The sequence below is a fragment of the Acinonyx jubatus genome, chromosome C1 (genome assembly GCF_027475565.1).
Source record: "Acinonyx jubatus isolate Ajub_Pintada_27869175 chromosome C1, VMU_Ajub_asm_v1.0, whole genome shotgun sequence".
Taxonomy (NCBI): domain Eukaryota; kingdom Metazoa; phylum Chordata; class Mammalia; order Carnivora; family Felidae; genus Acinonyx; species Acinonyx jubatus.
The window spans coordinates 117337127-117352214 of record NC_069381.1 but is presented as its reverse complement, the minus strand read 5'-3'; the positions used below and the strand labels follow the sequence as shown (position 1 = coordinate 117352214).

The 15088-nt window shown below is 45.4% G+C and overlaps 1 protein-coding gene across 2 annotated transcripts in view; it reads left to right on the top strand.

Annotated features, from left to right (window-relative positions):
* The first annotated feature begins 1991 nt into the window (after window positions 1-1991).
* The window catches only part of MARCO (macrophage receptor with collagenous structure), a 40648-nt gene continuing 27551 nt past the window's right edge, over window positions 1992-15088 (top strand). The window contains exon 1 of one of the 2 annotated variants that reach the window (XM_015062527.3): window positions 1992-2185. In XM_015062527.3, the coding sequence (XP_014918013.1) occupies window positions 2077-2185 (109 nt within the window). In that variant the 5' untranslated portion in view covers window positions 1992-2076. Of the gene's footprint in view, window positions 2276-15088 lie in introns of both variants that reach the window. The other variant, XM_053214913.1, reaches the window with a different exon arrangement.

Sequence of the window (15088 nt, the reverse complement as noted above, 5' to 3'; positions counted from 1 at the left end):
GCACGTCGTAGAGAGTGTTGAGTGACGCATGTGTTTAGCGCAGTGCTGGGCCCTGAGAAACCCTGGACACCCGTTAATGGTTCGATGCACTATTACTTGGTGCTGAGGCCCAGAGAAGTGAAAGTCACCCAAGGTCACCCGGCAAGTTCATGAAAGGGTTGGGTTCGTGGCCCAGGTCTTTCTGGCCCCGTATCTAGAGCCAAAAGAACCACGTTTGAGATCCACTAAATGCTCCCTCCAAGGATGATGCACTCGGCAACTAGCCCACCGGGAATGAGGGTTACGCTTGGCCAGAGAGGAGCTGACCAGGCAGGGGGAGCCGAAATGAGCAGGTTCCTGTCCCTGGAGGATTGCCCTCCTGCAGGGGAAACCCCCCCCCCCCACCCCCCGCAGCCTCTACTATCTTCCGTGGCCCAGACTTCTGACTAGAGCTGACAGCTGCTTCCCTTTCCTCGCCTTTAACCTTTCCTGTGCTGGCTTCGGCTCCCCGCACCTCAGCCCCAGCCAGGGACTTCCTGATTACTGAAACCGCAGGCACCACTGGGGACCTCTGCCTTGCGGGCACTGCCAGTAACTCACTTTCCCGAGTTCCTTTCCCGTTTGGCTTTCTGTCACACGCCACAGGCCAAAGAAAGTGACTCGGCGGGGCCCAGCCTCATCTCCGGCCACCTCTCCTCCTCACCTCTCGGGTTCCAATCAGCCCCAAAGTCTCGTGGCACCTCGGCCCTGAGGCCGCCCTGCCTGTGCGCTGTACTCGCCACCCTTCTGACCTGGGAACCCCCCACCCATCTCACTCTCCAGGCAAAGCCCCGGTCAGCCCTCGAACCCCGGAGCTGATCAGCAAGCTCTCTGGTGGCCCCGCTGCCTCCAGGCCATTCTGTCAGGGGCTTCAGGGACTGCCTCCTTTCACAGCAGTTTTCTAGAATTCGGTTGTATCCACTTTCTCCCCGCATACCGGACTGTGAGCTCCTTTTGAGGCAAAAGCCGTTCCCTTCATCTCCCCGGAAACCAGGAAGCTCACGTCTCTAGCGATCATAGCCATGCCCCCGAGCACCCACTGCCTGCCAGGTGCCATCCTGGCCATTATTCACGGTCTCATCCTTTTAGCCAACAGCCAAACGAATATCACCATCCTACGTAGTTTACGATCGAGGAAAGCGAGGCGCTCGGAGCCCACATGATGTCCCCGTGATCATACAGCTCCTCTGAGGAGCAGGTGGAATTCGAACCCGAACACTTGAACTTGTAGGGTCTGTGGCTTCACCACCCGGCTATCCATCCGGGAAGGATGGGGAATGCCTGACAAGAGGGAGCTAGGGAAGGGGTTTCTCCCTTCCAGGAGTCCAGGTCTTACTGGGGCCAGAGCAAGCACGCGGGCGGACCCACACAGAGCATGGGAAGATACGAGGGGAAGCAGAATCAAAAGCCACAATGTGTGCTACAGAGAAGTGCTTCTCCAGCGTGTATGTACCTCACCCGGAAATCTAGTGAAACTGTAGATTTGGATTCACATGGGGACGGGGCCTAAGACTGCATTTCTAACAAGTTCCCGGGTGATGCTGATGCTGCTGGTCCCGGGTCCACACTTTAAGGAGCAAAGATGAACCCTGAGGCCAAAGTAGGCCAAAGGAGGGAGATTTCAGTGTAAGCTGTGGAGGCCCTGGGACAGTGTCCTGGGTCTGCGATGATGGCGGGGCTCTGGTGGGCAGAGGGAAGGGAGGGAAACATCCTCCTTGGGGTCATCCACCACCCTGCTCTCAGGAGCCTGGAGCGAGGGGTGGTTCCAAGGACTGTGACTTATGCCCTAAAGCCACCTTGACACCCCACCCCCCCTTAACGAGCAGCTGCACGGAGCAGGAGCTCCACATGTGAATAGCCTGTTTTTGAGAAATGTCCCATTCTGATCATGTCAGGAAACATTTTGCAGATTCAGAAGTCAGAGCCAAAGGGAAGTGCCGTGTGTCCTACAATTAGCTGCAGTAGTTAAATAGGAACAATCTTTCCCCCAAGTGGTTCCTCTTGAGGGGAACTTTTCTGCTGGCTCCAGGACTTTTTGGCCACCTATAAAGCTTCACAATGGAAAATAAAGAAATTCTCAAGGAGGACGAGTTCTTGGCTAGCACTGGAGAAAGAGAAACTATCAACCAAACCATGTTCCCTGCAATGGAGACCTTTGAAATCAACGGTAAAGTACTCCTTCCCAGTAATGACATTGCCTGGTGATGTACTTTTTCTGTTGGCAACATGAGAATGGACAAGGTGATAGGAAGCCTAGGTTTGTACCATCGACTCTCACTAATCCATTTCTGGAATGCTTCAATCTGGAATTCGTAGAATGCTAGTAATAGATGCTGTATCGTTAGCATATAGTTGGGGTTGCTTTTTTTAGCTTTGCAATAAATTGTATTCAAATAATTTCCCCAGATTAACGCAGTTACCATATGCTCCTCCTTTTTATTAGCGTCTTATTTGGACACACAGATTGTGCGATGAAATGGCAAAACAAAACAAGAGGGATGAAAAGTTTCCACAAAACTAAAGCCAGTGCCACGTAGTTATTTAATGTAATTCCTTGAAAATTCTTTAAGGTGACTTCCATAATAACTGATGTGTTGATCAGGGAGTGCTTTCTCCATTTTGTGTGGGCTAGGCTATGTTTGTAGCTTCATAATTAGTTTGTCTTAGATTCGCTTCAGGTTTTAAAAATTCAGGCAACTCTGTCGTCTTTATTTTCTCCCTCATTGTTATACAGGTGGTGCATTTTTTAAATCTTCTAGACTTTAAAGTCACCAGGGAGTGTTTTCCACAGGGGATCTCTGGTTTTCCATTCCAGAATATCCTTTCGGAATTGCCTTCTGAACTAATGAGTCATTCCCGCTCCCAGTCTTTTCTGGAAGTTGTATGTTCAGAGCAAGCGAAGTTCTGTCCCCTGGCCTGATTTGTCTCTCCCATCCAGCATTTGTTTGTGCGGTCACCGGCTGGGATTTAAGGGGGTACAAAGATGAGGGGCTGGGTGTTCTGCCTTTAGGAATTTACAGTGTGGTAACAGAGAATGCATGCACGCAAATGCCTTTAGTAATTGTTGGCTATTCAGAACTTGGGGGAATGCAGCATTGCCGATATGTGCCTTTTAAGGTACTGAACATGTGCAAGCAAAGTCAGCTGATCAAACATATTCAGCACCTGCTGGGCACTGTTCTCGGCACCGAGGGAACAAGCAAGAGTAAATGGGGAGTCTTCAGTCACGTTGGTGGTGGCAGGAGAATGGCAGGATGAGGCCACCCGTAAACTATTTCTGAACAATTTGTCACCAGCACAGGACAGATCTATGGACAGATCCAACCTGGTCTCATGTGAAGGTCAGAGGTGGGAACTCTTCTAAAGTTTAAAGAATAAAGGGAATTAGTGACAGAAGATGCTGGCTGGGGCAGGAATAGAGGACCACACGTTTATGATCTATTCATAGGGGATATTTAGAGAAATACAAATGGTTCCATGAGGTGGGGTCAACACTGAGTGGGGAAGTTCAGAGGGGACTGAGACTAGGACCAATTAATTTAGACTTTGTCCTGAAGGCAATGGGGAGCGTTGAACGTTTGACATTGGGCAAAGAGGCATTGGTTTGCATTTGAGATTACTTGATGTAAACACAGGACGAGCTACAAAGAGTAACTCTGAGGACAGAGAGAAGCATGGCGATAAGAGACAATAAGAGGCAATGGTTATGAGGAAGGGAAAGGGAGAATGCTCTGGAAAGATATTAGAAGTCACGTCAGTAGGACTCTAATGGCGGGGCAACGCAAGTGAGGGGGGAGGCCAGCTTCAAGGAGGGATTCCAGCTTTCTGACTTGGTTTACAGAGGCCGCTAACTAAAATTCTGACCAAAAACCGAACGAACAAACAAAACCCTCCAGCTTCGTTGGAAGGAACATTTTTCTAAATGCATTGACAACTTCCTGTCTTCTCATACAAAGATCGCGGGCCATATGGAACTTTCCAGATGAATGCCGTTATGAACAGTAATCACTGTGAGGCTCTGTAACATAGTGACCCCCTCAGGGCTTACTGAAATGAATAAAACTCCTTGCTTCAGCACTAAATGGCTCCAAGCATCTTCCTTTCTTTCTTCCTCCCTCGCTCCCTCCCTTTCCTTATGTCTCCTGAAGATGGCTTTCGTTTTCTGAAGAGACTCAACCTACCTCTGGTCTTGCTGTGCAGAAGGCCCACCAAAACCCCCGGTGTTTCCTCGGGGACCAGTACGAGCTTCACCCTCTCCCTCAACGGCGGAGCGTCTGGCCTTGAACAAGAAACTCTCCCCTTGTCCCCTGTGTCAGTATCCTTCTGGGATGCACTCCTGTGCACCTTTTGGAAAATTACGGACATTTTTCTTTATTGAGCTTCCTGTCTTTCCCCCAGAGTGTCTGGTTTCTCAAGAAGGAGCTCTGTTAGCACATCAGGAAGCTCTTGCGGTCCGTGGGATGGAATCTGTCTGGACCTCTCACCTGGAGCCCTCCACTATTTCGGGCCTCATGTCTTGCTTCTTGTACGCCTTCCCACCAATTTCAGAACATACTTCTTGACAGAGAAAACCCCCAAACACACGGGTGGAAAAGTTGTTTTTTCTGCTTAACAGGAAGCAGTGCCCCCCGCGCCCCCCCCCCCCGGGTGGGTTTAGCTGTCTCTTCTTCCTGCTCTAAAGATGATTTTAAATATTCTCCAAATAGACCTGAACACTGGGCTCTATTCGGGGTCAGCCCTGCTGATGAGATTGCTGTCACTCCGGGTCCTTGTTCTGACTTTGGTTTTTGTCACGTCACTATTTCTCAGCATCTTTTAGACATCCAGCTCCACCCTTGAGTTCTTTTTTTCCTAGCTTTTTATTATGAAACCATTACAGACTCACAGAAAGTTGCAAAAACATGTGTAGGGAAGTCTCTGTGACCCCCCACCCGGTTTCTCCCGGTGAGAACATCTTGCGTAGCTACAATATCACAACCGGGAAATGGATATTGGTATAACTTATAGAGCTCAGGCATTCGTGTGTGTGTGTGTGTGTGTGTGTGTGTGTGTGTGTGTGTGTGTGAATAGTTCTCTACGAGTTTATCCTATGTGCATATTTGTGTAACGATCACCAGCATCAGAATACCGAACTGTTGCATCACAAGACTCTGTGTCATGTTATCTTTATAGCCACACATACATACCCCTCACCGCCCCCCACCGGCGATCCGCGTCCCCTGGCAATCATCAATCAGTTCCCCAATTCTACAGTTTGCCATTTAAAGAATGGTGTATAAACGGAATCACACAGTATGTAACTTTTTTAAGATTGGCTTTTTTTTCCACCTAGCACGATTCCCTCAAGATCCATCCAAGTTGGTGTATGTATCAACAGCTCTTTTTATTAAGGGGTGTTTTTCGTGAGTATTACTCCATGATATGAATGTACCGCAGCGTGTCTCACCAGGCACCCCTTGAAAGACATAACACACTGTTGCCAGCGTGGAGCTACTACGAATACAGGTGCTATGATCATTTACGAAAAAGTTTTTGTGTAAGCCTAAGTTTTCATGTCTCCGGGATAAACGCCTCCAAGTGCAGCGGCTGCATTCTAAGTGTGGGTTTGGTTTTTTAAGAAGCGGCTGATCTATTCTTCCAGCGTGGCTGTGTCATGTTACGTTCCCACCAGTGACGTACAGCTGACTCAGTTTCTCTGAGTCCTTGCTGGCAATTGGTATTTTTACTATTTTTATTTTAGCCATTCCGATGGGTGCCTGATCGCGATATCCTATTGTAATTTTGATTTGCATTTTCCTAAGGGCTGCTAATGTCTGCAAATATTCTCTCCCAGTCTGTAACACAGTCTTTTCCAAAGCAAAAGTATTTAATTCTATGGGGGAGGCCCTACCTAGCAATTTCCCCTTTTGCAGATTTACAGATTTATAGATTTACAGATTTACAGTCTAAGCCCTCTTCACCTGGCCTGAGGGCCCACAAGTTTTCTCTTATGTTTAATTCTAAAAGTTTTATAAGGGAGGTGGGTGAGGGGATGGGCTACACGGGTGATAAGTATTAAGGAGGGCACTTTTGGGGATGGGCACTGGGTGTTATATGTAAGTGATGAATCACTAAATTCTACTCCTGTAACCAATACTACACCATACTTGTCGATGTCGAAACATCAAGGAGCTATTCCTCACATTTGATTCTTTTTCAAGGTGATTTTAGCTATTCTACAGTTTGTACCTTTCCATGTAAATGTTAGCATAAGCTTACCGATACCTACAAAAAAAAAAAAAACCTTTCTGGGATTTTATCGGAATTGTGTTACACTTCCAGATCAGTTTTGGGGAATTGACATCTTAACTATGTTTAGTCTTACAATCCGTGAACACAGTGCATCTCCACATTGATTTAGGTCTCTGTTTTTGTTTTTTTTTGGTTTTGTTTTTTAATCAGGGTATTCAAATTTTCAGCCTACACCTCCTGTATACATTTTGTCGCCTTCATATCTAAAGAGCTCATTTCCTTTGGAGCGACTGTAAATGCCATTATGTTTTAATTGCGATTTCCACCTATGTGTCACGAGTGTATCAGCATGTGACTGAATAAGAGAGTGAGAACAGACATCCGTGCCTTCTTCCCAATCTTCAAAGCAAATGATCCTGTTTCATTATTATGTATCATGTTAGCTTTAGATATTTTTAGATGCTCCTTTTTTTTTTCAAGTTTTATTTATTTTTGAGAGAGAGAGAAAAGAAGCACATGCGTGCACACAGGAAGGGCAGAGAGACAGGAAGAGAGAGAAGCCCAAGCAGGCTTTGCACTGTCAGAGTGGAGCCCAAAGCGGGGCTTGAACTCACAAACTGTGAGACGATGACCTGAGCCCTAATCAAGAGTTGAACGCTTAACTGACTGAGCCACCCAGGCACCCGATTAGATGCTTCTTTTTTTTTTTAAGTTAAGGAAATTCTATTTCATTTCTAGTTTGTTGAGAGTTTTTACTTGTGAATTTATTATTTATAAAGAGAGTTAGAATTATGAATTATAATTATGAGAGTTTCAGTATGAATTTGATTTTGTCAAGTGCCTTTTCTGTGTCCATTATATGGTTATCTGATTTTTCTTCTTTAGCTCATTGATATGGTGGATCATACTGATTGATTTCTGGATATCAAATCAGGGTTATATACCTAGAAATCCCATTTAGTCATGGTATATAAATTCTTTTTATACATTGTTGAACATGGTTTACTAATATTTTGTGGAGGATTCTTATGTCACATTTCATGAAAGGTACTGATCTTCAGTTCTCTTTGTTTATGTTATCTTTGGTTTGCATTTTCAAGATAATCCCGACCTCCTAAAATGAGTTAGGAACTGTTCTCTACTCTTCCATTATCTTGTAAGAGAGCATGTAAAGCTAGTGTTAATTCTCTTAAAGGTTTGATAGGATGTTCCAATAAAATTATCTGGGCCTTGACATTTCTCTTTCAGGTGCTTTTTCAGTACGAATTAAGTTTATTTAATATATACGGGCATTCATATTATGTATTTCCTATTGGCTGAGTTTTGGTAGTTTGTAGTTTTTGAGAAATTGATTCATTCCTTCCAAGTTGTGAGCATAAAGTCAGTGACAGGATTTTCTTATTTTCTTGTTCCGGGCTGCAGGAACTGTGGTGATAACTCCTATTTGAGTCCTTATATTGATGATTTGTGTCTTTTCCTCTTTTAACTTTGTGAGTCTTGCCAGAGCCTTATCGATTTTATTGATTTGATTCATGGAACCAGTGTTTTGTTCTTTTGATGCTCTCTTTCGTTTTCCTATTTTAAATCTCGTTGATTTCTGCTCTGATCTCTGTTATTTTGTTTGTTTGTTTGTTTCTGGTTGCTTAGGGTTTATTTTGCTCCTCTCTTCCAATTTCTTGAGCTAGGACCTTAGCTTATTGGATTGAGACCATTCCTTATTTGTAATGTCAGCCTTTAGTGCTGCTATGAATTTCCTTCTCACTGCTACTGTAGCTGAATCCAATAATTTGATATGTTGTATTCTCACTTTCAATCAGTTGTATTTTTAAAAATTTTTATTTAAGGGGTACCTGGGTGGCGCAGTCAGTTAAGCATCCAACTCCTGATTTTGGTTCATGGCATGATTTCACAGATCATCGGTTCAAGCCCCATGTCAGGCTCTGCACTGACAGCACGGTGCCTGCATGGGGTTCTATGTCTCCCCCTCTCTCTGTCCTTCCTCTGCTCTCCTTCTCTCTCTCTCAAAAAAAAAAATATTTATGACCTTATAGCTCATACATTATTTAATTTTTTAAAAAATTTCCAAGTGTTTAGAGGTTTTCCTTGTCTGTCTGTTATTGATTTCTGTTTTGATTCGATTGTCAGGAGCCATACTCTGTGCAACTTCATTTCTTTTCCATTTTGTTGGGGTTTGTTTTAGGACCCATGAGATAGCCTATCTTGGTGAATATCTCATGTGTGCATGGAAAGAATGTGTATCCTGCTATTGTTGCATGGGATATTCTATAACTGTTCTTTAGATTCTATTGGTTTATGCTGTTGTTCATTTCTTCTAGAGCTTTGCTGATTTTTGATCAGTTTCTGAGAGTGGGATGCTAATATCCCCAGTATTATCGTGGATATATTGATTTCTCCTTCAGTTATATCAATTTTTGCTTCATACAAATGGGAGCTCTGTTGTTTACTTTCTTGGAGATAGCACATGGTTGAGTCATGCTTTTTAATCCACTTTGTCATTATCTGCCTTCTCATTGGTTTGTTTGCTTTTTAAAGTTTATTTATTTATTTTGAGAGAGAGAGAGAGAGAGCACGTGCACACGATCAGGAGAGGGGCAGAGGGAGAGAGAGAGAATCACAAGCAGGCTCCATGCTCCATGCTGAGCATGACATGGGGCTCGATCCCACGACGGTGAGACCAAGACCTGAGCCAAAATCAAGAGTCAGACGCCCAACTGACTAAGCCACCCAGGTGCCTCCTAACTGACATCTTTAAACCATTTACATTAAAGTAATTATTGATGTGTTAGGGCTTAAATCTGCCATGTTACTATGCATTTTCTCTTTGTTCCTCTGGTTCCCATTACCAGTTTTTCTTATCTTACTTTCCTATGAGTTGCTTGAACATGTTTTAGAATTCCATTTTGACTTATTTATATTTTTTTTTAATTTTTTTTCAACATTTATTTATTTTTTGGGGGGACAGAGAGAGACAGAGCATGAACGGGGGAAGGGGCAGAGTGAGAGGGAGACACAGAATCGGAAACAGGCTCCAGGCTCCGAGCCATCAGCCCAGAGCCCGACACGGGGCTCAAACTCACGGACCGCGAGATCGTGATCTGGCTGAAGTCGGACGCTTAACCGACTGCGCCACCCAGGCGCCCCAACTTATTTATATTTTTTTGTTTGTTTTTAGTTTATCATTGAAATAGTTTTCTTAATTTTTTTTTCTGAGCACTACACTGTACATATATAATTTATCACAGTCTACGGACATCAACATTCTACCACCTTCAGTCAAGTGTAGAAATCTTATTTCCATTTGTGTCTTTTGAGCCTTTCCAGTTTTGAAATGTAATCATCTTAAACATTTCCTCTACATGCACTAGGTATCACATAATTATGATTTTTTTTTTTCAAACATCAAATGTGATTTTAAAGGGGCGCCCGGGTGGCTCAGTCAGTGAAGCCTCCGACTTCGGCTTAGGTCATAATCTCATAGTTCGTGAGTTCGAGCCCCACATTGGGCTCTGAGCTGACAGCCTGGAGCCTGGAGCCTGCTTCCAGTTCTGTGTCTCCCCCTCTCTCTCTGCCCCTCCAGTGCTCACGCTCTGTCTCTCTCTCTCTGCCAAAAATAAGTAAACATTAAAAAAATTGTTAAGAAATCGATAAAAAAAAATGTGATTTTAAAAAATCATGAGAGGGGCGCCTGGGTGGCTCAGTCAGTTAAGCGGCCGACTTTGGCTCAGGTCATGATCTCACGGTCCGTGGGTTCGAGCCCCGCGTCGGGCTCTGTGCTGACAGCTCAGAGCCTGGAGCCTGTTTCCGATTCTGGGTCTCCCTCTCTCTGACCCTCCCCTGTTCATGCTCTGTCTCTCTCTGTCTCAAAACTAAATAAATGTTAAAAAAAAAATTAAAAAATCATGAGAGAGATGGCCTAAACACATCTCCAGGTTTACTCATTCTTTTTTCTTCTTCTTTCCTTTTGCAAGTGCTATGCTTTCTGCTGTTATCATTGCCCTTCTGTCTGAAGAACTTCCTTCGGCCATTCTTCCTTTCTTTTTTTTTTTTTTAAGATTTTATTTTTATTAAAAAAATTTTTTTGAATGTTTGTTTTTGAGAGAGAGACAGAGAGAGAGGTAGCACGAGCAGGGTAGGGGCAGAGAGAGAAGGAGACACAGAATCTGAAGCAGGGTCCAGGCTCCGAGCTGTCAGCACAGAGCCCGACGCGGGGCTCAAACTCACAAACTGTGAGATCATGATCTGGGCCGAAGTTGGACGCTTAAGCAACTGAACCACCCAGGCGCCCCAAGATTTTGTTTTTAAGTAATCTCTACACCCAACCCATAACCCCGAGATTAAGAGTCACAAGCTCCACTGACAGCCAGACAGGCGCCCTCTGTTAGCCATTCTGTAAAGGTAGATCTAGCAGCAATAACTTCATCTAGTTTTCCTTCATCTGAGAATATCTTTATTTCCTGTTCATTCTTAAGGGATATTTTCACTGGATACAGTTGATAATTCATTTGTTGAGCACATGAAAAATGTCATGTCACTTCTGCTTTCAGATGAGAAATCTGCTGTCATTCAAATCGGTATGTCTATAGGTCATGAGTCATTTTTTCTTGGCTCCCTTCAAGATTTTTTCTTTTTCTTTAGATTTTTAATTTTCTTGGTATGTAGGGCTGTTTTTCCCCCAGCTTTTTTACTTGTGATGTGTCTTGTGATTGAGTGCTTTGAATTTATCATGTTTGGGGTTTGCTCCGCTTCTTGAATTGGTAGGTTTTGACTTTCGCCAGATTTGAGAAGTTTTCAGCCACCATTATTTCTTTAACTATTTTTTTCGGCTTCACACTCTGGGACTTTACTGATATGAATGTTATGTGTTTTGTTATTGATACACAGGTCTCTAAGTCTCTTTATTTATTCTTTTAGTCAATTTACTCTGTTTTCCAGAAAGGGTAATTTCTATTGTTCTGTCATTTAGTTCATTGATTCTTTCCTTGATCACATTTATTGCACTGTTGAGCCCATCCAGTGAGATTCTTTTTTTAATTGGTAGTTTGAAGTTCTACAATTTCCATTTGGTTCTTTTTTATATTCTCTATTTTTTCGTATATTAAAAAATATGTTTGAGGCGCCTGGGTTAAGCATCGGTTAAGCGTCCGACTTTGGCTCAGGTCATGATCTCACGGCTCATGGGTTCGAGCCCCCGCATCGGGCTCTGTGCTGACAGCTCAGCGCCTGGAGCCTGCTTCAGTTTCTGTGTCTCCCTCTCTCTCTGCCCCTACCCTGCTCATGCTACCTTTCTCTCTCTCTGTCTCTCTTTCTCTCTCAAAAAGAAATAAACGCTAAGATTTTTCTTTATTTTATTGTTTCAAGAGTATTTGTAACTGAGCATTAAAGCCTTTTTGTTTTACCTGCTCTCAAGTCCTTATCAAATAAGTCCAATGTTTTTGACACCTGCCAATTATCTTCTCTCATTCAGGTTGCCATTTTCTCTGTTCTTGGTATGATGAGTGGTTTTCCATTGTATCGTGGACATGTTGTGTAGTATGTTAGGAGACGCTGGATCCTTTTAAATCTTCGGTTTTGGTAGAAAATCACATCGCTGGTATCACATGCGTTCTGGCCCATGTTATGGGCTGTGGTTCCAATATCAACTTAGTTTTCAGAGCCCTCACTACACTGTTCCGGTCTACGTTGTTCCCCTGATGCTATGGGTATCCTTGCTGGTTCCCTTCTGGTGCCGCCTGCAGGGGCAGAAGGTACTTCCTCAGACTGTCCAGTGGTGCTAGGTGGGGGGTGGAGACATCAAGCCAATAGGGCAGAAGCCACTTTCCTGGGCCTGCCCACCAGCAGCCTAGTGCTGGGTTCAAGGCGGGTGTGGGGGGGTGCTTCTGCACCCACCAAAGCCAAATCTGCCACAGCACAAGGAGCTGGGAGAGGGCGAGCCTGGGAACCCTAGAGTCTGTGTACAGATTTTATTTTTTTTCTTCGTGGAGATCTTGTATAGAATTGAAATTTTATTTGCCTCTGGAGCCACATTTTCATTGGGAGTCAAACAATAGAGCTGCCACATTTCTGAAAACTGTTTCCCTAAACTCTTCAGCCAGACTCACCACGGTTTGCTCCGGGGAAGCTCTTTCTAGTTCGCCAGTGGCTTCTTTCATTCTCTCGTCTCAGACAGCTCTTCCTTGTTGGGGAGATCCAGTCTGGAGGAGAAACTCCTTCGCAGTTTCTTCTACTCCCTTAGAGCTTAAATGATCGGCATAGACGATAAAGAATTTATCAGATTGGGGCGCTTGGGTGGCTCTTGATTTCAGCTCAGATCATGACCCCACTGTTCGTGAGTTCGAGCCCCAGCTTGAGCTCGGCATTGACCGCGCAGAGCCTGCTTGGGATTCTCTCTCTCTCTCCCTCCTCCCCTCTCTCTGCCCCTTCCATAACTCTCTCTCTCACAATAAATAAATAAAAACTTTAAGAAGATTCATCCCGAATCTTATTTAAAAAAACAGAAAACTTTATCAGATTATCAGCTCTGTACAAAGTCAGTTAGAGAAATGCCATTCCCAGTTTCTAAAATACCTTGCCTCTGTGTTACATGATAGCTCTGGCTTTAAAAAGCACCCTCGGGGGGCGCCTGGGTGGCGCAGTCGGTTAAGCGTCCGACTTCAGCCAGGTCACGATCTCGCGGTCCGGGAGTTCGAGCCCTGCGTCAGGCTCTGGGCTGATGGCTCAGAACCTGGAGCCTGTTTCCGATTCTGTGTCTCCCTCTCTCTCTGCCCCTCCCCCATTCATGCTCTGTCTCTCTCTGTCCCAAAAATAAATAAACGTTGAAAAAAAAATTAAAAAAAAAAAAAAGCACCCTCTTTAGGGCACCTGGGTAGCTCAGTTGGTTAAGCGGTTAAGTGTCCGACTTCGACTCCGGTCGTGATCCCACAGCTTGTGGGTTCGAACCCCACGTCGGGCTCTGTGTGGACAGCTCAGAGCCTGGAGCCTGCTTCGGATTCTGTCTCCCTCTCTCCGCCCCTCCCCCACTCATGCTCTGTCTCTCTCTCTCTCTCTCTCTCTCTCTCAAAAATAAGTAAACATTAAAAGAAAATAAAAGCATCCTGGGCCTGAGTGAACACCCCTGAACTACTCCCATCATACTATCATGTCTGGTTTTCCTTTCATCATCCTTACTCAAATGCCTTCCACCCCTCCGACCATCTGGTTTGAACATACTCGTATTTTCATATGTTAACTAACTTGAATCTAAATACGTTTTAAAGCCGTTAAAGAAAGCTATGTGTCCCCTTGCCAATTTAATTATACTAAAATGTGAATTAAAAAAAAGAAAATATCTATATTTTCCATGCTGGCCCTCATTGCCACCTCTGACCTCTCTAACACCGTGTCTCTGAAGCACACTATCTTTCTATTCCCATTGTTTCCTTGGCTTTAGTGCTGTCTGGTTTGTGAGTTCGAGCCCCGCATCGGGCTCTGCGCTAACCGTATGGGGTTGCTTGGGATTCTCTCTCTCTCTCTGTCTCTCTCTCTTTCTCTCTGCCTCTCTCTCTATATATATCTTAAAACAAACCTTTTTTTACAAGGTGTAGTGCTGTCTACAAGATTGTATTCATCGTCCGCCATCTTCTGTTAAACGCGAGGCCCCCCTTGTGCGTTGCCCATCCTTGCCACAATGACACGCTTACCTGAGGTCTGCAGTTGCGTTCCTGATGCTTCCCCAACACTTCTAACCTGGCAGTGCTCCACTCTGCACGTGCTCAGCGCCCAACCTCTGCGGCCACTCATTCATCCGTTGAATATTCATCTTCCAGCACGTCGCGTGTGGTCTACACCACATTGGTGCCAGAAGGCAGCCCGAGAAGCTTCGGGGCTATTGGGGGGAAACTGAGACATAAACAAGAGACGGTTCAGGGAGATGGATGCCTCATCAAGCGGAAACCTAGGGCGATCTGGGGAGGCATGGTGGGATCCCACCTAACCCAGGGGAGTCAGAGAATGCGTCCTGGAGCAGGAGGAGCTCTGCCGTGCTCCCCAAAGATGAGGGGGAATTAGTCAGGCAGAAGGGAGGAGGCAGGGCCATGTATTCAGAGGAGATACATGGCCTGGAATCAGAAGGGTGTCACCACGAGTGGTCCGGCTTGACTCTTGGTCAGGGTCCACGTGGGGTGTGGTGTGGTGTGGAGGTGTAGCCACGGGACAACTGGCTGGCAGGAGGTGAACAGGACAGTGGGCAGTGAACAGCCACTGGAGGGCTGAAGATAGGGAAGCGACTTGGCCAAGCTGTGTGTTAGAGTGCTCACCGAGGCCGCCGTGTGGGCCCCCCTTTTGGGAGGGGCAGTGCGGGGGACACTCTGTGCTAGACGAAGCGTAACCAAGTGCCACTAACTAAAAAACCACCCAATCAAATAACCACTCCTCTTGCCTCTGCCAGAGCCATCTTGAGACCACCATGCATTAGACGATGCCAACGCAGAGGCATGTGCTCTGCAGGTGGCTGGAAGGATCAGCAGCAGAATAGTAACGGTTCCACAGGTGATGGAAACTAGACGCGAGGTTCCTGTACACCGTCACCTACCACAAAGCAAAAAAAAAAAATGTGTTCACCACCCCTGCCTCCCTCCCCTGGGAGGCTCACCTATGATCCCTTTTGCCTTCACACCTGCCCTTGGAGTTCATTGCAAATGCATTTTTCCAAGGGCGACTGTCAGTGTAGGTTGATGAGGGAAGCTCAGGCCTTGGGGTTAGACGGACCCAGGGACACATGCCTGTTGTGTTGCCCTGACTTCTCTGAACACCAGGTCTGTACAAAGGGATAATCACACCTACC